The 25,574-nt window shown below is 44.4% G+C and overlaps 2 protein-coding genes across 2 annotated transcripts in view; one reads left to right on the top strand and one right to left on the bottom strand.

Annotated features, from left to right (window-relative positions):
* Positions 1-11,280, top strand: part of CCDC85C (coiled-coil domain containing 85C) — a 102,260-nt gene extending 90,980 nt beyond the window's left edge. The window contains exons 4-6 of the mRNA XM_042813442.1: positions 260-355; positions 5,739-5,837; positions 7,597-11,280. Of these exons, the coding sequence (XP_042669376.1) occupies positions 260-355; positions 5,739-5,837; positions 7,597-7,686 (285 nt within the window). The 3' untranslated portion in view covers positions 7,687-11,280. The remainder of the gene's footprint in view (positions 1-259; positions 356-5,738; positions 5,838-7,596) is intronic.
* A 93-nt stretch (positions 11,281-11,373) lies between these two features.
* Positions 11,374-25,146, bottom strand: CCNK (cyclin K). Its single transcript, XM_042813441.1, has 11 exons — positions 25,052-25,146; positions 23,270-23,534; positions 22,235-22,316; positions 21,632-21,763; positions 20,709-20,814; positions 20,508-20,565; positions 18,294-18,463; positions 17,540-17,823; positions 15,329-15,362; positions 14,774-14,848; positions 11,374-12,701 (listed from the first exon to the last, which is right to left on the bottom strand). The coding sequence occupies exons 2-11, from the start codon at positions 23,464-23,466 to the stop codon at positions 12,076-12,078; spliced, it is 1,764 nt and encodes a 587-aa protein (XP_042669375.1). The 5' UTR covers positions 23,467-23,534; positions 25,052-25,146; the 3' UTR covers positions 11,374-12,075.
* Positions 25,147-25,574: the final 428 nt, after the last annotated feature.

The raw sequence follows: 25,574 nt of genomic DNA, 5'->3' as shown, positions 1-25,574 counted from the left end.
CTGTGATTCTGTGATTCTGTGATTCTGTGATTCTGTGATTCTGTGATAGGAGAGGTGGAGCCAGGCTCCATCCCTTCCTGGTAGCACAGGTGATTTGCCTTCATGTGCGCTCCCAGGGCTGACTCACTGCTTGCTTCAGGTGGTCAATCAGAGGTTCAGGCCGTGATCAACAGTTCCCATACAATGACTAATGGATATTTTCTTCCTCCTTGATAAAATAACCCAAAAGGAATTAAAACGTATGTTCTTCTTTAAACAGGGACCAGCGCGCATGACAGCTGATCTTGCTTCGTCTCCTGCAGCAGGATACGTCCCTGTTGGTCAGAAACCAGAGGCTGTTGTGCACGCCATGAAGGTAAGGATGGATGTAGTCTCCACACTGCTGTGCACCATGCAGTGTAATGCAATGCAACTAACCCCAAACAGGCAGAACTCATGGGAACATGACAATTGGAAGTGGAAAGTTGGTGCTGAGGCATGCAATCAGTAGCCAGGATCTGCATCATGAGTTGTAATGATTGCTTCAAATACTTGGAGTACAGCAAGATCACATGTGACTATGTGCATTGGAGACCTTCAATGACAGCTGCTACTGCTGGAGGTGTTAAGAGAAGGGTGTCTAGTATCATCAGGGTTTAAAAATTACCTTTAGTGCAGTTTTTACTGCTTCCCAGAGGAGCTCCAGGAGTGTCTGTTCAATTGCCTCCATGTATATTTCCTGTGTTTTCTTAGTAAGTTCCTTCTTGCTCATATATCTGCTAAACTGATGCCTAGCAGAACATTTCAATCTCATACAGTACCTTCATTTCTGTCTGCTGAAGGGGTTATGGGACCAAATTTCCAAGTAAGGGCAAGAAACATAAATGGTTTTTAAGGTGTAGTTTGATAAGCTCACGGAAAGGATTATGAAGTTAATAAGGAAGATTCTGGAAGATTCTTTCAAGAAACTGGAAATTGATTCTGGCACAGTGTTGCATGTGAAGGGTTCGAAAGGAAGTTGGATGCCGATTGTTTGCCCATATTATTGTTACTACTATTCCTCTGCTTCGGGGTTTTGTTGATCGCAAGGAAGGGCTGCAAGTTCTCCTCTGAGATTTTGTGATTTGGCTGGTGGGGTCGTTTGTTAAAACCCTAGAAACTGCCTCAGCTGGGGACAGAAAGCAGGTGGCACAGCCATCACACTCACAGGGCATAATGTGATGTGTCCTGCTCACACACCTGGGGTTAAAAATATTCTCAGATTTGAAGTGAGGAGGCAATTCTCCTCTAAGTCAGTGGCAACAAGGAGAGAGGAGGTTTTTATTTTTCCTCCCTGTAGCCTATGTCCAAAAGATCAGCTGCACATTGAAGGGACTGAGGAAACTGGTTGTGGTCTCTACCTCTCCTCCCCCTACTTCATATGACACAATAAAATCAAGGCTGTTGGTCTCTGATCATGGATCTTAAACTGTGTGGCAGATAATGTGTTTTGGCCGCAACATGCTGCAGCAGATGGAGTTGGTCTTATTTGCACCCTGCAGAACTGGGAACGTTTTCAGTGCCAGCCCTTGCATGTGGGAAATGGGATGCAGCTACCAGCCTAGACCCTGTCCCTGGTACAGCTCATGACCTTTGCATTTTGTCTATACAACATTGAATACTAGAGAAGCTCTGTTCAGTTGTGTGATGTTCCCTAGGCTGCTGCTGCTGCTTCTTTTTTTCTTTCCTGCAACTGAGTCACTCTGTGGATGAAATGTTGTCTACAATTCAGTATAAGTTCTTCCTTGAGCATCTTTTGGAGTTTTCTTTATTTTTGCTTCTGAAATAGTTTTTGCTTATTTGCACCTGCTAAATACGGAGCAAGATGACAGGTTGGCACTCCTAACAGCTGTTTCAGCTAACAGGAATAAAAGGTACATATGCTACATCTCAGTATCTCACTGAACATCAAAGCACTTTTCTTAGGCATTGAGCAAACCTGCTAAAGACGTGGGGAGATGTGGAGGAGACAAATGTGAGAAAACAATGTTTAGCCTATAATTCACCTCCTCCGGGCTCTTTGCAGTGGGCACTGAGCCACCAAGCACACAATTCTTCTTCCCACCGATGCTGAGGGAGGCAGGATTTGGCCCTGCCAAAACCAGAGAAGAGGCCTAATAGGATGTTCAGACTTTTCACTTGCTGAGACAGAACTCTGCTCTGTGTGTCATGTTTCCCAGTGCTTCCCATGTGTTTCCCGTGTTTCCCATGTGACCTATAGATCTATAAAATCAGTGAGGCTTGCACCATTAGGAAAGCATTCCTTAGTATCAGAGTCCTTCCTCTCAGAGAAATGCTGACCCAAACTTTCAGAGCCTCTTTCAGAGCCTTCCTGCAGTCATGCAGACTCTGGTGGGTTTTGTTTTTAAATATGCAGTGCACGGTCCTGTGAGGGCTGCACATTGAGGCAGAAGGGAGGGGATGTGGTGGACTGGGTGACTCTGAGGTGACACCGTCTTGGTCACAGACATCAGTGCAGTCACAAAAGAGAACTAAATATACTTGAGGTGATCCTCACAGTTTACAGTGACACAGAGGCAGCAAGATAAGCCAGCATGCTCACTGGAAGCAAAGTGCAGCACGTCTGTAGCACGTTGATGAATATGTTGAAGAGGTTGTCTTCAGGAGGTGCTAGGAACCAGGGAGTGTTGCCTGCCTTTGGCCCATCCCCTGCACAGAAGTCACCCCTCGCCTTTGACTGAGAGCAGCTCAGGAGATAATGTAGTACTGAGGTGTCTGCAAAAGGCCGTGTGCTGAGGTGATGCTCAGTGAAGAGCAAAATTCCGGGGATGGTGTGAGCCTGGGGTACACTTGTCTTTTTGCTGTGGGTTCCTGGGTTCAAACATGGCAGAAATCAAAGGAAGATATAATCAAATCCAGCCTTTGAATGGCAGCTGATGCTTTTAGCTGAGCCAGAGACAACCTATGTGAAGGCCCAGCTGCGGTGCCCAGCAGCGTAACCTGAGGAACATTGACCCGGGCCTTCCTGAGCAGCTGATGTGGCGCCAGGCAGGATTCAAAGATGGATCGGGCTGGGTCAGCACTCCTACGCCTGTCCTTCAAGAGCAGGCTGTGCTCTTTGGAGTGCATTGCTTCCCAGCATGCCTCTCTGGGATAGGCATCTGAGTGTTAACCTCCTGGTCTGGGCTTTGCAAACCCAAGATGCTGACACGTCTTGACAAAACACCTGTCAGAAGCGGGCTTGTGTCTGTTGTGAGGGATGGTTTCCAGGGGAAATGAGACATTTCCACTGGACTGAATGGGCTGCACCACCCCTTCACACCTCACAGCCTGGGGAATGCAATTTTATTTTAAATGGAAGCCGTAGAAAAACAGTTTATTTTTGTCTCTGAGACTCCTCTGCCTTCAAGATTGATGGCTGGTGGCAGTGGGCGCTGGAGCTGATGTGATCTTCAACTGTAGTGAACGATGGCTGCCCTTGACACTTGCCCTGCAGACATGGGCAGTGCTGAGCTGCAGGCAGCTTTGCAGCACGGCGTCAGGGGCACGCTGACTCCAGAGGAGCGGGTTCGATGCGCTGGTCCAGCCGGATCAATAATTAATTCCCTCCTCTTTAGCAAAAAAAAAAAATAGCTGCTCTCTCCGTCAGCACATACACGCTTTCTACATCTCTTTCGCCCTTCCTCTCCCCTTAAAAAGGATGCGGCTGTTCCTGATTTGTGTAAAGGTGGGAACTGGGCCTGTTGGTTGAATGAGCTGGTGAATTTTGGAAGTAGGTTAAGGGCCCGAGGAGAATGACCTATTTTTGTATGTATCACAGTTGGAGTGCAGCAGGATTGCTGTGCTGAACCAGACCAGGAGATAATCTGCTCTCGGATCCCATTCTGTAGAGCAGCCAGTGCTGGGCACCTCAACAAGAAAACTGTCCTCACACCGGGTCTGCAGGTCCCTGGGAGCTTCAGGAGTATTCCTGCATGCAGATTCACCAGTGGTAGAGCGTGGTGTGTGGGGGTGTTTGATGGGGAGGAAGAGACCACGAGCTGTGTGATGATTTCAGGCTCTCCCCACCCACTGGGGTGACTGCAGTGTAAGGTATGTAGGTCAGCGCAGATGCACCTGCGGAGCCCCTGCATCGCACCAGGCCTGGCTCGTGCAGAGCTGCCTGAGGCTCTGGGCTGCCTGAGGGCTCTGGGCTACCCCACAGGTACATCTGTGGGTCAGTGTGCAGCTGCAAGCCAGGGCTGCCCATGGTACTTGCTTGCCAGCCAGCCTGGGTGATGTCTGCAGGGCCCACAGACATTGGCACTGGGCTGTGAGGCCCAGGGTGTCGATGTTGGAGCCAGAACAAGGAAACCTGGTTCTCTGCAGGTCTGGGAGGTGCTAACAGCTGATGGAGCTGGCAGGCCACAAAGCCTCCTCACACACTCTGGCTGCTGTGACCTGTGCTTGCTTTCCAGTATGCAGGGAGCCATGACCCCATCTCCTTGCTAGCCTTGGGCTGTCTGGTCAGCCTGGCTGCCCTGCAGAGCCCATTGAGTGCCTTCGAGGGCTCCCAGTGGAGCTGCAGTAGCAGGCAGCCCTGGTAGCTGCCTATCAGAAGCACTCTGAAAAATCTCAGATCCTCTCCCACACGCTCTTTCATGCTGTTGCTGTGCTTTTGCAGCCACATTTCCTGTTTTTGCAGTGCTTTCCTCCTGATACTATTGTGGGAAAAGCCCCGTAATCACAAGCAGGATGGAAAGGAAAGCTGGTTCCTCACTCCTACAAAGCTGCTGGTGGCAGGGAGCTGTAGCACTTCCGTGCACAAAATACCTCTTTGGGCACATCCCTTGTTCATTTGTTGCTGATCAGTGCCAGCAGGTTTTATCCTGTTGCTGTGGTTGCAGTCCTGGGTGTGGGGACGTGGAGAGGATGCACTGTGGGTGCAGTCCTGTGTTGGGAAAGGCACCTTCAGAGGAGAGCAGTCAGCATACAGACCTGGGATGCTGCTTTCCGCTTGTTTCCATCCCCTGTTCATTCTGGCTGGATCTGGCTCAAAGAGGCAATGAATGAGAGCTGCACATGGCATCAGGATCTCAGGGCACCAAGTCTCAGTGATAACAGCCGGCTTCTGCACGCTGTCACCATGGGTCTCTGAGGGGCTCCCTGGGGAAACTAAATGGGTTAAAAACAATTTTCAGCCAAAAGTGAGTGAAATTGACTCAGTGTGTTTAAGATCTAAAAGTTCATGGTTGGTTGGAGACACATCAGCTGAATGGTGTGCAGTGCTCTGTTATTCAGTGGCACAAACCTCTGCTTTCAGATGGTTAAGCCGTTAGACCTAAAAACTGTGGGCTGACCACAGTTGCCCCACACCTGAGATAAATGGAAGGGAGTGAAGAAGCTCTGCTCCTGCAGAAGGGAGGAATGGAGAAGCATGCTTTGCTGGAGGCCGTGTGGTGCCTGGGGCTGTGGTGTCAGCCACATGAGGCAGGCAGCGGAACACAAACAAATGTCAGGGCAGAAAGGGAGAGAATGGGGATCCTCAGCATGGTTTCATTCTCATCTTTGAGTCTCAAGGCTTTATGAATTTTACTAATTTAAATATTCATGAATGATGTTACTCTGGTTGCCCTGCTGGAGCAAGAGCTTGGACCAGATGACCTCCAGACGTACCTTCCTGCCTTAACCCTTCTGTGATTCTGACACATTGCTGAGGACACTCAGCATTGTATTCATTATTTGTGGAGCACAACACTTTTGTAATGTTTTTTTTCTAGGTCCTCGAGGTCCATGAAAATTTGGATAGGCAAATGCAGGACAACTATGAAGAAGACCTGAGTGAAAAGGAGAAGGCGATTGTTCGTGAAATGTGTAATGTAAGAATGCATCTCAGTAATTCTAGCACTATCTTTTGTGTTCTTTTGTTGTAGGCATGGGGGATCACTGGTCTGCATACAAACCCAGTTTGATACAAGAGCCACAGGCACTAGGGGAGGGTTGGGCTCTGCTGTTGCCTGCTTTGGGTGTCAGTAATCTGAACGCCTCATTCATGGCACCAAGCAGCCACTGCTCAGCAGATACTTCCCCCTCTGCTGAAAGGCAGTGGCTTTCTGGCTAACCACCGGCCCTGCAAAGGGCTCTCCCAGGCTATGAGAGTCCTGTTTGCAGCTTACTCCAACCGTGCCCACAGGGACTCCATTTGGGCTGAGCAGCATTTGGTTGCTGTGTTCAAAGCCGTACAGCCTGAATGGCTTTGAGCCTAAACCATAAGATGTGACATCAGAGGGAGAGTCCTGTTGTTTGAAAGCACTGAGCAGCATTATGATGCGTGGGGTTCTTTTAGCACCGCTAACCAGTTTGGCAACCACACTGTAAACTGAGCTTAGCCCATGCTGTACAGGGAGCATTCATCCCAAAAGCTTGCTTTCTGTGTCTGCTGCTGGGCCACCACCTCTGGCTTCAAAGTACCTTGGCTGTGTTTTGGCTTTGAACAAAGAGGTTTGGATTTCTGCAGGAGCAGGGCTCCAAATGCATGTCGTGTGCAGATGGGGATTTGCTGTTTGACAGTAGCAGCAGCTCCCGCAGCAGGGAGGGGAATGCTCATGGAGCCTTCTCTTTTAGAAGTCCGTGCTGGAGGTCAGCACAAGTGGCACCGCTTTGTACCTCACAGCAGCAGAGAGAAGCCTAATCTTCCTTTTAAATTCTGAAGTTGCTTGCAGTGGGGTCTTACAAAATGCTGTGGTGACAAGACAGTGCTACTGCATTCAGTAGGGATGGTTCTGCTGTTGTATGTTGGTTTATGGATACAATGGGAGGCAGAAAGAACAAAGACAGCACTTCCCTGCGTGCAAACAGCAAGGAAAATCTTAAGGGGGAAAAAAAAATCACATAAATCCTAAACGGGGTGTGAAGAACACAAGTGTGCCTTACAGAGCTTAATCACTGCCAGCATCCATGGCAAGGGCTGAGATGCTTCATTGCGTCACTGGATCCCTGCAAGCAAAGCCAAGCACAGACTAAATGGGGTCAGATTGTTGGGATATTTCCTCTGCTTACTGCCACATCTTCTCAGCCAGGCAGTGAGAAGGTAAAATGTGGAAACTTCATGCTCACAAACAGCCTAATTTATAATTGCCTACTATCAGCTTTTTTTTCTTTAAATATTATTTTGGTGTAGACTCAAGGCACCTATAAAGCACTTTGCAGTTCTGTATTTTTTAGAAATAGCCTCTCTCACCCCAGCAGTGACTGGTGATAAAATGTGTGTTTTTAGAAAATCCTTCATGTATAATTTTAACTAATGCCTTCTTTATCTTTTCTCCTCATGGTAACATAATTTCAGTGAGCATGACAGCGCTGACCTAACATTGAACTTCACTTCTGAACCCGGTGTATTTGCTCTGCGCTATTACCTCAGGCAGAAATGGTTCTAATTTCGAGAGTCTAATTAGAAAAATGCATCAATGGCTTTCCCATGGAAACTGATGCACCGGGGCCACCAAGTGGCCTTGCTGAGAATGACAGCCCGGCTATAGGAAATCGCGGATCCTGATAGTGAGCGATCTACTACAGCTCGGCGGCCTTTGAGTTTTAATTCCTGCTTTTCTCTCCCCGCCCTGTATATTTTCCTTACAGGTTGTCTGGCGAAAGCTGGGCGATGCTGCAAGCTCCAAACCCTCCATCAGGCAACATCTGTCGGGAAACCAGTTCAAGGGGCCGTTGTAGGAGTGCTGTCCCGTGGGCTGGAGGTGATTCTGTGAAGACTCCGAGGGGCAGAGCTCACTATTTCTGGCTGCCCGTTCTGTGGGAGTTGGGGGTTGAGTTTTTTCAGGGTTTCCTTTTTTTGGCTTTTTTTTGTTTTGTTTTGTAACTGTCAATAGTGTAAATACGGCAGCTAAAGGCCTGGTTTCCAGGCTGTGGTGCTCTGGAACTGATGTTCAATGGGTAACCATCCAGTCATACCAGACTTGCATCGTTTGTATTGTAGTTCAAACCCGCTTTGTTGTATGGTCTGTTTTTAGAATTAACTAACTTGAGAGCATTTTGAAGACAAACAAGAAGAACCCTTAATCCATGGAGAAGTCACAGTTTGTGTCGCTCCTGCCCACCTGCTTGTCAGTGAGTCACAGCTAGGTTAGCGGCTCCAGGCAGCACCTGATGGAACCTTCTGAGCAAAGAGCAATTTAAATTCCCCAGCTTACGGGCTGTCAGGCTCCTGAGCTGCTAGCAGGTTTTTGGAAGTGCTTGTTGTGAAGGAAGAAATAGAACTGTTTTCACCTGGCGCTGAGTAAAATGCTGAGCAGTGAGATGAAAGCACTTTGCCCCCCTGTGTATGTTGTGTGGTGGCACTCATCACACCAGCATACAGAAAAGCTTGAGATGCCGTATGAGCTGTTAATGAACTATTTTTCATGAACAAATGATGAGATTTCTGCAGCTGTCATGTGAATGAACTGAAGTCACTTTGTCACACATCAGTATTTCCTACAAATATGGCAACACTGTTCCTGTAAGCTTTTACTACTAAGCAATTCAGCAGAAACTGCCATCCTAACAGTGCTTATGGCTTTCACAGTATCTTCAAGAGCAGCTCATCTTTCACCTATGGAAGATTTGGGTATTCTTTTTAATGTTCTCCCTGGATCCTTCTCCTCTGTCGGTTACTGTGAAAAGTAACCCAACAACAACAACCTTACAGAGCTGATTAAAGCTCAGTAAACACAGGCTGTCTGGTGAGACTACTTCCTGCCACTGAAGCTTTATTTTTGTTAATGAACCAAAACAAGTGGGTTTTTTCTTCTTCAAGTGGTTGTATATAAAACAATGGGACTTATATTTTGCTATTGTGCAGTACCGCTTGTATAGCTGTAAGAATCTGAACCTCACCCCTTCTCTTCCAAGCTATCACAGCAGCTGTTCTTGTATTTCAGTGTTCCCGTATTTCCCAGTAGTGCGAGGAAGCTGAACTTGTTTCTTAAGCTCATTGGTGTAAAATAATGTAAAAGACAGATACATGTAATGATCAAAGCCTTCTCTTCAGAAGTTGCATCAATTTTAGTGATTAGCTCAAAGATTTAATGACCTCAGACACCATTACTTTCGTCTTATCCTCTCTAGGACTCAGTCACAGCTGCAGATGGATTAGTGAGACAGGTTCTTCCTCTTAAATTACTTCGCTCTACCGGCTGAGTCCTTCATTTGTGCTACTTGATGAATATGGAGCACCAATACAATACCAGGAGGCCCATGCTGCCAGATAGGAAACAGCTAATTGCTCCCATGGTAATTAGTATAACCAGCTGCCTGGGTAAAGAATTTGTGGTGTCAGAGCCTAGATCTGTAAGCAACAAAAACAGAGCCAGAATACAACCAACATTCATGCTAACCGTTAAGAACCACCTCATTATTGAGTGCAGAAATCAAAACAGAACAAAAAAAGTGAAGAACAATGACCTCCCCCAAAACACACGCACACACACTGCCAGCCTGTAGTGTATTTCTCACTATTGCTCAGTCAGCAAACACTGAACTTGCTCATTCTAACTCTGGTGATATTTATACCCAGCGTAGTCTGGAAAGATCTGTTCAGGACTACGACTCCCCTTTAAAATCTGCCATCTGCAGAAGCTTCCTGAATTCCTCCTTCTTGCTTCATGTTTTAACCTCGGGTCTGTAGTCACCCTGGATTACCTTTCTTCACCCTGCAAAATTTGTATCTTTTTGTACCAGAAAAGGTGATATAAATCAGACCGTCGTTCTTCCTTAGCATGGAATGCATAACAGAGGGTTACTGTAGCTTCTGTCAGCTTGAAAGCCCATTTTAATTTTGGTGGCATCTGATCTCTGGATTAAGCAGAGAATTTAATCATATTGGGAACAAGGTTAATTTACGTCAGTGAATTTTAACTAAAACAACAAAACGTTGCCAGAGTTTTTGGGGTGTTAATTTTGTTGATGACATGCTTGCTATTTTAGGACTACATCAAGACTAGTAAGTGCTCTCAAGGAGACAGGAGCTCTGCTGATCAGATTACCAGCCCTGCCAGCTACGTAGCTCTCTCTCAAGTATTCCCTGTATCACTTTCTACAAGCAAAGCCTGTTTTGTTCCACCTGCAGAGCTCTCCTCCATGGGAAATAGTGCTGTGATTGAGGCCCAGTAGTGCTGCAAAGCCAAAAGAGCCACTTCTCAGGGGAGCCAGTAGTCCTGCTGAACAGCCTTTGCTGCTCTTGAAGTGACAGTTGTTTTATTGATGGTTCTGGTTGGCAGCATAGATTTTCGGTGTAAGATGCGTGTTGATTTTGCAGAACACGAGTGCTGCACAGTAGGGTGCTGTCTGAGGGTGTTTAGGCATGCTGCTCTTGACTCCATTTGAGCTACAAAGTGTCTTCGTGGATTAAACCAACGCTTGGTGACTTCACGGGATGACCTGGATGCTAAACTTTCAGTGGTCTGAAAGCTGAATTATCTGCGTATTTAAATTAATGGATCCACGCTGAGTTTTCAGTTTCTGTACATCACACTGGAGGGGAGCTTCCCTTGAAATCATGGCCACTGAATTGCTACTTGTTGAGCAGCAGACCAAGTGTGATTTCCTCAAGCCTGAAGCCCTAGGTTCTGCAATCCTCTAGCAAAGAAAGCATCCAGCGTTACCAATGGACTTTGCTTGCTGAAGGGAAGTGAAATGACATCCTTGGCTTTGGTTGGGGCGACTGAAGGGAGCGGCGTTTCTGCGGAAGGCTCTGGAACGCTGTGGTGTAACCGGCTGCAGTCGGCTCTGTGCACCTTGCTAAGACTGCTGAGCACAACCTTGTTTGAGAACGGCACATTTGTATCCAAATATTAGCTATTGAAATAAACCAGTGTTAAAGTGACCTTTTATCTTTTTAGAGACTGCGGGGGAAGAGTTACTACTGATCTTTTGCAAACCAAGTGCATGACTGTAAAGTGATAAAATTGTATATTTTTCATAATGTGGGGAAAGTCTATTTGTGCTGCTTTAGAAATCGGTTTGAAGTTTGATTTCTGTTCAACCCGTGATCTTACAGCCCTGCTCTATTTTCTGTATATGAATTTCAAAGAACTGGACAAGTTAGCACCCGCTGTTGTGTACATAGAATTCTTTAGACCTTAGCACGCGTTTTTACCTATTATTGAACCACTCTGGCTTTTTTGGGGACGGAAAGTATTAGTACAGATTTTTTTGATAATGTGTGTAAAACATTCATTTGAAATATTTTAGTACAAATGAAGTAAGAGATGGATTGTGATAGTGTATACTTCTAGCTGAATAAATTAAAATACATTCTTTTTCAATAAACTGATGAATAAGACTTGGGCGGCAGCCGCTGGAATACGGTGAAGTGTGAATCACAGTTACAAACTGAGTAACGCGACAACCCTGGAAGCCCGCTGAGTTCAGAACCGATTTTATTTGGGTAGATGACGTGAATGGAGTTAGTCCCACTTATAACCAGGATGTACATCACAGTACGTTGTTACATTCAGACTTTCACACTTAGAAAATATATATATTATGTACAGGAATTTGCAAATAGGTGTAAACATAACAATACTTTAAGATACCAGTACATTCCAAAACAAAAATATCAGCAAGGCAAACACCTCAAAACGATTCCAGTCAGTCAGCATTCAGAATCTCTCTTTAAATAAAGTAGCTTTTATGCTCGACATTGTGTTGTTTTTAATTATTACTAAAAATGAAGTTTCTTATTATAGATGAAATTCCATGGTATCTGGCTATTCTGATACTCAAAAATAGGCACTGATTTCTAGAAGGAAATTTACTTCTTACTGATACAATTGAGCCAATATGGCTGGTTAAGGTTTTTGCTAGTACAAAGTAATCCAGTGCTGGAATAACTCAGACAATTTAAACTTAAGACAAATGTATAAAGTTAGAATAGATACTGCAAAGCTCATTAAAATCTAGAAGCCTATATAACTCACCATAAACAAGACTGCAAACAGGTCAGCTAAATTTTCATTTCACCGTCTCATTTCTTCATCTAAATTATACAAATTACCCTCCCCGTCTTTACAAAGCAGGCTTTGGCTGCTCAACACCAAGGGATCCCGTGCCAATCACCTCATGCTATCTCATCCACGTAGCACGTCCGAGTCCTGCTACGGGCGGCATCCCGGGCGGGGGGATTGGAGGCGGTACGGGCGGCTGCCCGCCCGGGGGAACGGCGGGCGGGGGATAACTGGCCGGGGGCATTCCCAGCCCCGGAGGTGGTGGGTGAGGCGGCACCGCATGGGTGGGAGGCAGCCTGGGAGGTGGGAAATTAGGATTGTACGTAGGTGGGGGAGGGTATCCGGGAGTAGGAGGTGGGATGTTGGGGGGAGGGAACGATGCGGGAGGCGGAGGGGGAACCGGCGGCGGGGGATTGGGAGGATAGACGTGAGGATGGTACGGTAGGTGAGCCGGCGGTCCGTAGGCCGGTGGCAGAGCTCCGTAAGTTGGTCCTTCTGTTTTCATCATGGACTGAAGGCTCTGATAACCCTCCCCTGACATGTACGAATTTGTAGTAGACATCCCCGTAATGTAACTGGTGGGGGGCGGGGGCGGGGGGCGATGCGGCAGAGGAGGAGGTTGATGCACCGGGGCAGGATGAGCGGGGGGAGGAATCTGGACCTTCGGCATATCGACCGAGTCCACAGCAGTAGATGGCTCTGCTTCTCCCATGGAAACGGCACTTGTCAAAGGAGGCTTGCGCTCTGGAAAAGAAAATCTCACTGATGGTGGCAATAGCTTCTCATTGCATCTGTATTTTCTTCCAGTTATTTTATCAAAAGAGTAATCAACGATTTCCTAAGCCTCTGAGTGCCATATGGCACACGGTCAGACCTTGTTCTGTCATTAGAAAATAACTAAACTGTGCAACAAAGATCCTGGTCAGTTTTCCCCACTCTCAAACGCATCTTCCTTTCTTCCTACTGCTTTCATTTAAATACTGTTCTACAATCAGCCGACTGGAAGAAGAGAATTGTAACTGGTACGCTTTTAAAAAGTCCTGAGACCCAGCATATCAAAGAGCTTTTGATAACAGCTTCCAACTTCTTTTGTCTACGCATCCCATCCCCTTTCTGCCCTTTTACACTCCAAGAGGTGCCCTGGGATTGCTCTGCACTTCACTTGCCTCCCATGTTGTGAAGGACTATGTAGGAATACAGGCCAAAGTCTCAAGTCTTTTAACAGAACAAAAATAAAAAGCAAAAAACTGCTGTAGATTATTTAGAACACAAAATCTGATCAGCTTTGTTCCACTGATTAATTTCAGGGAGCTCAACACATGACAGTCTGATGAAGTTCACAGAAAGGTCAGATTTTCACAGAACTATATTTGGCCATTTCCATTAAGAATGTCCTTGAAATAGCCTTCAAATAAGATGTGTTTCCCTTCTAATATAGACTTTGTAAAGTAAGGAATTCTACAGTAAGATGAATAACCTCATGGCAACATCTCTGTGTGGTTTGATACAGTCTGTATCAAAAGGCCCAAACAAAATGGTTTGGGGCTTCTGACGTTCAACTTACTTGTGCATGTAAGCACCTAAAACCATTGCTCAGCTAGGAAAAGTTATTTAGAAGCAGACAGTCGTTTCCTGACAAAGCTAAACAGAATGTAAGTCTTCCAGTCCTTTTATTCATTTGGTCAATAAATACTATTAGCTTTCAAGAGCTGTTTCCTCAAAGGACAGGCAAGAGAGGCTGTTATAATGTATCAGTGCTTATACAATGATGTGCTTATATAAGCAAATTTTAAGAGGAAAATTTTAGGTAGGAAAGGGAACAGGTTTGTTACCTGCATCAAAAGGATCTGCCTCATGTAAACTGCCATCATTTTAACAGCAAAACTGCCTTCTAGGGCAGCTGCAACATTAGATGCTGCACGGTGGGGATGCTGGCTGTGGTGCACAGCATTTCCAGGACTTGTAACTGTGTAACTACATTACACAGGCAATAATTTCTCCATTTGCCCAATGCCATTATCACTCTGGATTTAAGATGTGCTTTCAATAATTAACATTGGAAGGAATGATGAATGTGATCTTTGGAAGAATCCCTTTATTCTTAATGAGTTTTTAACAAATGGGGAAAGATGTTCCTACTGTAATTCAGAGCATAGTTTTTCTCTCCTGTATTTCTGTCAGAAGCGGCCATCTTACAGTTACATGACAGACCATGCTCTGTAAAATGTTCATGTCATATTTAAGGGTCAGTGGAAAGATTGCTAACCTGTCAAGGCAGTGGAGGTAAGTAAGTTTTTACAGCAGTATATTTGTGAAAGTAAGACGTGTGCAGAGCTAAAGCTCTCTGGCAGACAGCCCAGTTTTGGGACACAGCAAAGCATCCCCTTTACTTTTTGGAAGTTACGTACCTGCAACATTTCTGCATTAAAGATGTAGCATGCAGGTCTTCCCTAGGACAGCTGGAAGCTATACTGATAGTAAGGCATCTGCCACCCTTTTCCATATCATGAGTCCTAGGCCTGCTAGTCTGTCATTTTTTTGCATGCTGGAGTTTGCTTCATTCTTCTATCCCTTTAAAAGTCAAAGCTGTGGCCCACTATGCTCTTATTTCCATCAGAACTTTTTTTCCTTCTCTCTGGAAAAGCCTATACTACTAAAATGAAATTCCTTCTTGTGCTTATCCACCTAATGCATTTAATTGCCAAGCTACTTAGTCAAGGCAACAAATTCCTCCCCCTCCTCCCTTCCACCTCTAAAGCCATATGAATGAAAGATTAACTGCAAGAGTAGATGTGTTTTAGAAAATCAAAGCTTACCTGGAGGTGGATGTGGAGGAGGTATTGGTGGATGTGAAGTTTCGATTTTGGGAATTTTGGATGGTGGTGGTGGTTCTGAAACACATTTGGAAGTTCCTCATTAGCCGTGGCTCTGCAGTGCTTTCCCAAGTCCCCGCACAGTCCCGTTCTAACAGTCACCATCTGTCACACTACTCGACGCAAACATGGGAGATGCTTTTTACCCATGCCAGCAGCCAATTAAAATGTCACTAATTACCAACAGAATTCTTATTAGTGTGGATATTCAGTGACGTGGCATCATCAGTTTTTTCAGGGTCCCACAGCTTGCTGAAGCACTACTCCAAATGATGAAGAGTTGTATGCTAAGAGTAGCAAAGTTTAGTGAGAGGTCTACTGACTCAACTGCAGTAAGGGACTACTGGGGCACACTTATATTCCATTTCCACAAGTTTCCCAGTTAGGAACATTTAAAAAATATTTTCAGCATGCATTTACAGATACAGCATTGATAGTAAAATAGTTCAGGACTGCACTGTTTACATAAAATGAAAGGAATCAAATATTGGCATTTACCTGTTGTCTTTGTTTCTTCTTTTGGAGAGACGGCCTGTAGCAAAAAAAAAAAAAAAAAAAAAAAAAAAAGAAGAGGAGAAAAAAAAGGTGTTTACTGCAAAACACAAAGCATTTCAACATTCTAAAAAGCAAGCAAATCAGGAAACAACTTTTTGGGTTTTTTTTTGTAGAAAGCCATTTAAAAGGAAGATAAAAGTTAGAAGGGTACATGAATGTTTTTCCAAGGGACTGTGTTAGGTCTCGTGGTTCTGTCTTCACCAACTGTTGCTCAGCTCCCATCACTTCAGTTTCTGCAGGAAGAATGGAATGGCATTTCACTCCAATTAGGACAGTGAATTCCTCTTCATTCTGCCAAGCATTCTCAAGATTTCTGCTGTCCAAAGGTACCTGAGGACTGCTTAAGACTTCTTCATTCTTGTATCCCTTTGACAGTCAATTCAATTTATCTCCAGCCACCTTCTGGCTGCTTCCCTGCTTTTTAAGGACAATCTTAGTCTTATGTCACTTAGTCTTAAATCCCAACTGCCACAAGGACGGAAAGAGCAACTGGACCAGAGTTAACTTTAGTGTTATTAGCATGCTAATTCTTATTTACAGTATTCATAAAAAGCTTTACGCACATCATAATGGAATTGCTCATTTAGTGCCATTTCTCCATGCATTAAAAGTGTTCCCACTAATAATTTTTGGTTTAATCAAACTGAGCTTACTGTCTATATCTCATGATTCATGAGTGTATTTTTAGCAAAATCAACTGAACACTCAAGAGCTCTTCAACACTAGAGATGCAGAGCGTGTGCATATGCTTGAGGCAGCTACTATGCGCTCGTAAGTCACGGGCCAATGCCTCAGCTGCTTGAAAATATTCTGGCTCGGTAAAAAGTAATGCAGTTCTAGGAGCTCATGTAAATGGAAAATCTAGCCTCCAGGAATGAAGTGTATTTATATTCCACACAAAGTGAAGGAGATGTCATGCAAAGCCCTATTTATAGAAGGAGGCAAACATTTTTAAAAAGGGTTGTGGTTCATCTGACTGAAGAATATTTCAGAAGCACCAAGTAAATTGTTCAAATGTTACAGATTTTGCTCTCCCAGAATGTTTTCTGGAGAAAGGATGAGTTCGGATCATCGCATTTCTTTTTCTCAATTTTTGCTGCTCTCTAGAAGGACAGCAAAGTCCTGTAGTCACACTTTACTCTATTTTTGTTCTGGATGCCTGCACTCCATCAGGCTCACCTTTTTATCTGCGTTTTTATTCCCTTCCTTAATTCTTAGATGGTGGAACTCAACCTCTGACTTCAAAGAAAATGCTCTGAGGACTTGACTGGAAAGCACTGCTCATGCTGAAGGCACTGCTTTTGTCCCCTTTAGATAGTTCATCAGTGCATAGGATGGGGTGCAATCGGTAATGCTTTAAATGAAGACTTTTAGAACAAGCATTTCTAAAACTTCCAACTGAGATGGAGACACCCAGAGAAATCCCAGCTGATGTCTATGATTTCTAAAGTGCCAAACTATCCTACATATTTTTGTTGACTAAAAGTAAGAAAAGAGTTCCCTGCCCTGCAGATCTGACCACCCAAGCAGGGTTTGTGCTGACAGTAAAAAAAGCATGAAAACCAATACACACCATCTATAAAGAGCTCTCTCAGTTTTCAAGCTCTTGAACACATTTAATCAGCCTTCTATCCTGAATAACTCTAAAGTTAGTACTCAGGGCAAGAACCACATATATGGCAGCACAGCTTTTCTTCCTCTAGCAGCAGGCTATGCTTTGTAAAATATAACTTGTAAAAGGCCTTGTAAAAGCATCTTGAGTACAGTATTATTCTATTGCCCATGAAGTTTCTTATTTTCAACGATCAGGTGGTAACAGAAAATAGACACCTTTCCTTAATTAAGTTTGCTCAACAGTAACACAACAAATTCAGATGGCACAGAACCACAAAATCTCAGTAGCTGATGCTGCCTTAGATGCCTGTCCACTTGGTTTTGCGTCAAGTGAAATGAGAATGCAGTACGCCGGAACTGTCAAGGCTGCTCTATGCTGACATTCTTGCCATATAACTAACAGAAGTCTACCATAACAAATTAATTACCAGGCTGATCCTTAAAGCAAACAAAGCTGCTGCACGACAGAGCCTTTAAATAAAAGTGACATCAGATGAGCTTAAAAATAAAATGCAAGTTGAAGATCGAAGTTAAACTTACTGCTGGTCTTTTAATCTGTCTAGGAGGACTTGGCTGGGGAGAAGGCTTTTTAGGTTGCTGTGCTTGTGTTTGCTGCTGCTGCTGCTGCTGTTGTGATGACTGCTGTGACTCTTTTTGCTGCTGAGTCTGCGATTGCTCTGAACCCTGGGACTGCTGTGATTGTTGCACTGTAGGTGTCTGAGGTGTAGACTGAAGAGATGGTGGCTGCTGCAGCTGATGAGGAGTATGATGAGGCATTTGCTGTTTTCCCTGCGAGTACAGATCCAGTATCTGGTGACAGATGTCTTTAAAAAGAAAGAAAGAAAACTCAATTATAATCAACTCATAATGTACACTTAGCTCACCATAATCAACTAAGCTTTTTACTGAAAATAAACTTCAGTGACAGCAACCCTGGTGTAATTTGCTAGAAACCAGGCTGCATTAGTTCCAGAGCTCACAGAACTGAGCATTTAAAAATAGGGAGAAAAGGAATAACAACTGAAACAAACACCACACCAAAACAATGCATCACAGATCAGCAGCTAATTAGCTGTGTTATAAACTAAACAAATTAAATAATTAGCAAAGCAAACACTGATCAGAAAACTAACCATGATAACCAGACTAAAATCATCATTGAAAAAGTTCAATTAAAAATCTGGTTAGGACACAGCACTAAAGGCCCACACAGAAAGCAATATGCATTTACTTGTGATTTAGATCACGCAGCTGAAAGAAATACTCCTCTCTTTTTGGCAAACGTTTCTCATACCTTCCAAAACATCAACAGGAACATCTTGGACAAACTGCTCCCACCATCGTCTGTACATTGGTTTTGAAGTCCACTCCTGTATTTCAAACTTACACAGCCGGCCTGCTAAGTACATAACTGCAACAGCAATGATCTCAGGTTCCCACTGCAGCGACAGAGTAGTGCAGAGGCTGGGATACAAAAAAATAGAAACTTAATGTGCAACAGCTATAACTGCATCAACTCCCACTACACTTAAACATAAAGAACTTAAGTTCTCTACACAGAGGGTGGTGAGGTGCTGGAACAGGCTGCCCAGAGAGGCTGTGGATGCCCCGTCCATCCCTGGAGGTGTTCAAGGCCAGGTTGGATGGGGCCCTGGGCAGCCTGGTCTAATATTAAATAGTGAGGTTGGTGGACCTGCATGTGGCAGGGGGGTTGGAGATTTGTGATCCTTGAGGTCCCTTCCAACTATGGCCATTCTATGATTCTGTGAAACATCTCAGACAAATTCAATGCAGAAACCTAGAACAGCCACTTAAGTGAGTTAAGTTGAGTTTACACAACTAAGTTATTCCTGCACTGTGCTTTTTTACCACAGCAATTTCAGACACAGAATACAAAGAGCAGATGCTCGCAGAAGTTCTACATCACACTCTGCAAAGTTTGGAATTCTAAAACAGAAAACTAGCACGACTTGGGAGTGCAACAGGCAGCGTTATATTCCAGTGTGGGCAGCCACATGGCAAAGCAGTCTCACCTGCAGCTTTAACTAAACACAGTATTTATGTTCACTGCTACTGAAGTGTGCTGTCACTGCATTTCACTGCTTAGGGATTGATGCTCAAATTGGATTTTAGATTTTCTGCTCACTTTTCAAGCAAATGTAAAATACTAAAAAAGTAGAACAGCCAGCATGAAATTGTGAAACAACCCATCTGGAGTTTTAAAACAAACCATAACAACTGTCAGAGGTTATCCCCTGGATAGCCTTTGTCAAAGTTAATGATAAACTAACCGATATTATTGATAGCAATTGAGTACATTCGTGTCATAATCAAAGCCACTGGTTTTTAATAGTAAACTATAACATTTCAGAGGGCTGGAGCACCTCTCCTATGAGGAAAGGTTGAGGGAACTGGGATTGTTCAGCTTGGAGAAGAGAAGGCTCTGGGGAAACCTCATTGTTGCCTTCCAGTACTTGAAGGGAGCATATAAACAGGAGGGGAAACAGCTGTTTATGAGGGTGGACAGTGATAGGACAAGGGGGAATGGTTTTAAACTGAGACGGGAGGTTTAGATCAGATATTAGGAGGAAGTTTTTCACACAGAGGTGGTGACACACTGGAACAGGTTGCCCAAGGAGGTTGTGGATGCCCCATCCCTGGAGGCATTCAAGGCCAGGCTGGATGTGGCTCTGGGCAGCCTGGTCTGCTGGTTGGTGACCCTGCACATAGCAGGGGGTTGAAACTAGATGATCATTGAGGTCCCTTTCAACCCAGGCCATTCTATGATTCTGTTATTCCTGCTTCTTTTCCTCTTTTTCCCCTTTTCCCTTCTTCTTCTCCATAGGAACAAGCCAACTAAGTTCCTGACAGCTCACTGATGTGTTCATTACTATTTCTTAGATGCAGCAAAATAGTAACATATGCAGTAGTTCAAATCGATTTTCTCTACAGCAAGCTACAGATGACTGAAAGCAAATGGGATACTTAAGAAGTCATAAACACCACATAATCCCAAATAGGTTAGTGTACAAAACTTGGGAGAGTATAGCTGCTATCCTCTGGCATGCAATCCAGTAGTATATTTGGATTCACGGCATCTATTGAGTTGGAAGTCACCCTTAAACATCATCACATAGTCCAACTCCCCTGCAATGAACAGAATAAGCTACATGTCTCAGGCTGGGCAAGAAGCCAAACTCTGTCTTGACATCTATAATTTGTCTTGGTCCTTTCAATAAACATCTTTTTTTCTTTCTTTCTTTGCTTCTGACTGCAATATTAAGTCATTCCCATAAAATATCAAGGTTTTAATGGACTACTTCTGCAGTAAAAGGGTAAAGATAAAAAATACCTAGATCAAGAAATAACTCAGCTGTCCTCAGTATGAGCAGAAAACATATAATAAGCAAAGAAATGTTAAAGAAATATTTCAGCACAGAATAGAGTAAGCAACCATTAGTGGTAAGTAACCATTTAACTTCCAGAACATTTCCCAGTACCATCTCACCTGTCATTGACAAATGTCCATGCCATTTGAACCAGCTTCTGAATTTTATTTTTGTCTCCTGAAACACAATCAGAAGAGGTAAAAGAAATAAAGTTATCAGAAAAGCAAACTCTTTGGAGCAGAACACACCTGTACTATTAATGTAAATAAGATGTCACAAATTAAGGACAGGCAGCACTCGCTCACTCTATAGCCTTTTACCTTTGAGTTGTTTAGCATACTTGAGAAGGAACTGGTATGGATGTTCCACTTGTAAATCAAACTTTATTGTTTGTAGTAGGATTCTTTCAAGGACCATCACTTCTTCCTACAACACACAACAAGGTAACCACAATATCAGACCCATTTTTACTCACAGATATTTTATGCTGGTATGAAGTCTGACTACAGAGCATCTCCAGGCAAACATGTTTGCCTGCTTTTGTTTGATTAGGGTTTGTCTCCAAGGAGAAGAAAAACCTTTCCAACTTAATCACTCTTTTAAATCCAGACACTTTTTCTTCAGTTACTTGGGGCAGAGGGCAGTTGTGTTTTAAATTCCTTTTCCTATGTGCAACAAAGAACTGAAGTAGATATAGCATAAAACTGTCCAATACACAAAACAAACAGGTAAGCTTCCACCATATCTCTCTAGTTTTAGATCTGTCTTGTAATTACAAAAAAACATCAGCAACACTTTTGAGAGAAGCTTAGTTTTGCTAAGTACTATAAACAAGAACCTTAAAATATTTGAGATGATGCTCTCTTATTTGACTTGAGATTTGCAGTGGGTTCTTTCCTAAAGCCACATTAAGTGTGATTTATGTCTTGACAGCATTTCTAGCTCTGACCACAATGACTCCAGATTTATTTTAAATTGCAAAATAACACCAGAGCTCACAGGAAATCAAATATAAGCCTTTTATATAAACATTTACTGCAGTAGTCTTCACTTGTATTAGCAAGAACTATCTCTATTAGCAAGAATTATTTTCATAATTCCTACTACGTTACCCAGAAGAGCCACAAATGCATGTTCAACATGAAATTTGCAACAACCAAAAACCAATCAGTGCTTTAAGGCCTGTCGTGTTGCTGGGTACAATAGGATGAAAACGAGTTCAATGTGAGTATTTTCTTTTTACCTTTGGATCATCTCCAAATTGTCCAAACTGTACATCATTTAGCAAGCTACGGGCTGTTTTAATTATATCTTTACATTTCTTTGGTGTTTCTTCAACTTTCCCTGCCAGGAAGAGACAGCAGGCTCCTGTCACCTAAAAAATAAAAGTGCTTTCAAAGAGTTGTCTGCATATTCAGTACAGTACAACATTATTAAAGCACTGTCAGTTTCCATTAACAGATCTGTAGAAGTTTCCCAGAAGAGATTTAACAAGCACATTGACTTCTAATATTACCGTAGTGTTAATTTAAGCTTTTCAGTCTCAAAGAAAAGGACAGAATTTGGAGGACTGACCATTTCATAGAACTTTATTTCTTGGTTAGAGACCCTAAGTAGAATTTGTCTTGTATCAGCTGTGACAGAAAAGCATCAGCAAGATGTTACCAACACAAGCACATTTCCAACCATAAAAATGAGTGAACAAACAGGAGTTATGTTGATTAAGAGATAAAAAATTCATTTTTAATCATCGAGGCAAGCAGTAAAACCTCGACGTGTAGTCATTTCAGATAGCCTATCCTTCACATCATCATGGCATTAGGTAATCAATATGGTAAATACTTACATATCTTGGGAACTGTTTGAAGGAATGGAACATATAAAACCGATGGAAGTAAATGATTCCAGTTGCTAGAGTATCATAGTGTCTGTGGTGCAGGATAAGGAACTTCAAGCGAGTGACAGAACAAATTTTAAACCACATATACCCAATGGAAAAGATACACTCTGATGTACCAAGTATCTCAAGCAGCTGTCCATTCACTGACTGGCTGAAAAACATTGCAACTAAAGGACAAACAGAAGCCACGACCCCCCTCAGTGCAAATTCAGTCCGGATGCCGCCGATACCTCAAGCGTTTACTGGCAGTAAGAAAAGTCCACATCACATCCATGATGGGCATCTGCATGATAAGCACCACTGACCTCAAAAAGCTCAAAAGCAGAGAATAGGCACAAAGGGGAACAAAAGTATCACTTCGTATGAGTATCGCTTCACATGAAACTGTTACTGCAGAAAACAGTTACTAAGCATTCATACCTACAAATACAGCTTTCATCTGAACATGCTCCCTACTCTTCCCTGCCAGAATAAATGCAAAATTTTATCTTCAAGATTTATTAAACAAAGAACTCGTGGGATTTAAAGACGTAAGTAAGTGGTATCTGTGAGGTGAGACAATGGGGGGAAATTACCAACATATACAAAGTCGTAGATCCCAACCTATAAGAAAGAAAAAGCAGGGGGAGGTGGATCACAAGTTAGAATCTGTAAAGTTAAAATATGTAGAAAAATGAACACAAAATTCAAAATTTGAGGAATCATGTAATTTGTGTGAATTACATGATGTGAAACCACATCTGGTAACTGCCAGAATATCCATAATTGACAAGACTGTACTCTTTTGCTCCTCTATTGCCAATGGGGGTCAGAAAACACCTCGATTACCCAAGGAATGGCTAAAACTACGAAGCAGCACTTAAAAAGATTTTTGATTCACGATGGAGAAACATTTGAACAGCTAACCACAGGTATTCTGCAATATTTAACTATTCAAACCCCCATTCATCAACAAGTTTCTATCAGGAATTTAAAGGATACAGCCCTAAACGTGTTCCCACATCAAATATGAACCTGGCCCCCTCCCTGCGGTACCGTGCCTCGGTGGCTGGATCAAGCCCTTCAAGCTGTGAAGGTGTATGCGCCAAATCTTTCTTATCCCAGTACCAGCATGGCTTTGTATGGTCCAGATTTGCCAAGTTTACAGAAGGGCTGGAATTTTCTTTATTCTCCTTCATTTATTAAAACAGAACTGTTCTTGCTTGGTTAAGTTTTCAGAAAAGTTTCTGGTTAGGAGCTTCAGTACCTTTAAGAAAAGCAAAAAGAACATATTTTAAAACGGAGGGGACTCTTTTTCCATGCTCAAAAATGGGTAATATTTAATGCGTTCTTATCTTCCCTGTATATTGCAAATGCAATTCAAAGACCAAACATATATATGATTATTTTTGCTATTCTTTGATAGAGAAACTTCTACAACGTTTTATCAAAAGTACCTGCTACTTTTCTATAGAACAACTTTAATCCATTTTGCCCACAAAATAAGAAAAAAAACAATTTAGTGATGGCAGCAGCAAGATTTGAACAGCTGAGGGAAGGAGATGAAATCAGATCACTCTTCATAACCAGGACACGTACGTTAGGTCAGCCTGAAGACAATTTTAACACCCAGTGGGTCTCCTGAAAACATGACCAGGATGGCAATACTTGGCTAAAACCTTTGTGAAGTGATCGGCACTTGAGTTACTTAAGAAAAAAAAACTGTACAGTACAGATTAATGTTCTTTCACACATGAAGATCAAGACAACGGAGATAGGTCTGTGTGGTAAGGTGCCACCTAAAATCACACAAAAATAAGGCAGCAGATTACAGTCAGAGCATGCTGACCAGCATTTCACCTATCCATACAGACAGCACTAAAGCTCTGCAAAGAGCTTTCTGGTGTTGGAGTTGTGAGTGGTGCTCAGCCCTTCCACAATTTACAGAGGTGCCTTTATTTCTTCTGGGCACAAGGCTATTTCTACTATAATTCAATAAACTACAGATACCATGCCCAAATTGCTGTGCACACTGGCAAAGCTTCCACTAACAAATGCCCATTACAATATGACGCAACAGATTTCCTCCAAGCAAAACAGTCAGAGGAAGACCCAGGAGTAAGCCTACTCAAATCTGATGAAGTTTGATTTTCCAGATGTTTCCACTGCGAAAATGGATGGCAAGACAAACGAACAGCCAGAAGGAGAAAAAAGAAAAAGCAATAACCCATCTCTCCTAATCTCAGCAAATTTCTCCGTCAGAAGGAAGGAAAGCACGTCGTGCCACCCTGAAGGGCCTTCAGGTCTCCCCGTGCCACTGACAGCCCTGTCACACACAGTCCACAGCCACTTACAGCACTCTCCGGCTCCCCCCTCATTTAACAGCCGTTACGGTTCCTCCTCCTCACGCTCGGCCGCGACTTTTAATGAGCTTTTTAACGAGCCAGGCCCGTTCCTCTCAGAGCCAAAGGCACTTCCGCCTGCACGGCCCCGCAGCCCCAAAACCTTCACCGCGAACCGCGCCCCCCGCCCCCGGGGGGCCCCACCCGTCACACAGCGCTCCTGGCCGCCCCGCCAAGCCCTCGGGTCTCCGATCGCGGCTCCCTCCCATTTCCCTCACGCAGCGCCCTTCGCGCCCGGTTCCGTCCTACCTCCCCCGGCTCGCAGAGGCTCCCGGTACCCCCGCTCGCCCCTGCTCCCCACCGCTCCCCCGCCCCTTGCCTCAGGGCCGGACTCCCACCCACCGTACGCCCCGGAAATGCCGCCCGCGCGCCGCGCACTCACAGGCCTCGCGCGGGACAGCAGAGCGGTGTGGAGCGCCGGGCCTCTTAACGACAGCGCGGCCCCCGCGCTCTGCGCGCCGCCATCTTGGGAAGCAGGCCAGGCCGCTCGCTGCGTCGTCACGTCAACGTCACCGGAGCGCAGCGCGCGAGCCCCGAGCGGCCGCCGCGCGGCGGCCAATGAGAAGCGGTAGAACACTCCAGCAACCAATCCCGTCTTTTTCAGTGTCCGCTAAGCGCGAGGAGCAGTCCCGCAACGGTCTGCCCCGGCCTTAGAACCGACCAATCACAAGGCCGAGGGGACAGGATTGCAAGCTGCGCAAGCCAATGGGCGACCGAAGGCGTGGGATAATTCCCAGCCAATGGAGGAGCCCCCATGCCCTTTCTTAGGGTCGGCAGAGGAGAGCCTACGGATTGGTCGCCGAGCGTCCCTCTGGGGGCGGAGCCTCCCGTGTGGCCGCAGTTGGACCAATGGCGGCGCGGGGGCGGGGCCGTGAGCTGGCTGAGCGGGGTTGGGCCTCGCTCGG

Source organism: Centrocercus urophasianus, unplaced genomic scaffold (assembly GCF_019232065.1).
Source record: "Centrocercus urophasianus isolate 14NV4802_14NV808 unplaced genomic scaffold, USGS_Curo_1.0 seq_14, whole genome shotgun sequence".
Taxonomy (NCBI): domain Eukaryota; kingdom Metazoa; phylum Chordata; class Aves; order Galliformes; family Phasianidae; genus Centrocercus; species Centrocercus urophasianus.
This window is presented reverse-complemented; position numbering and strand designations above follow the sequence as displayed.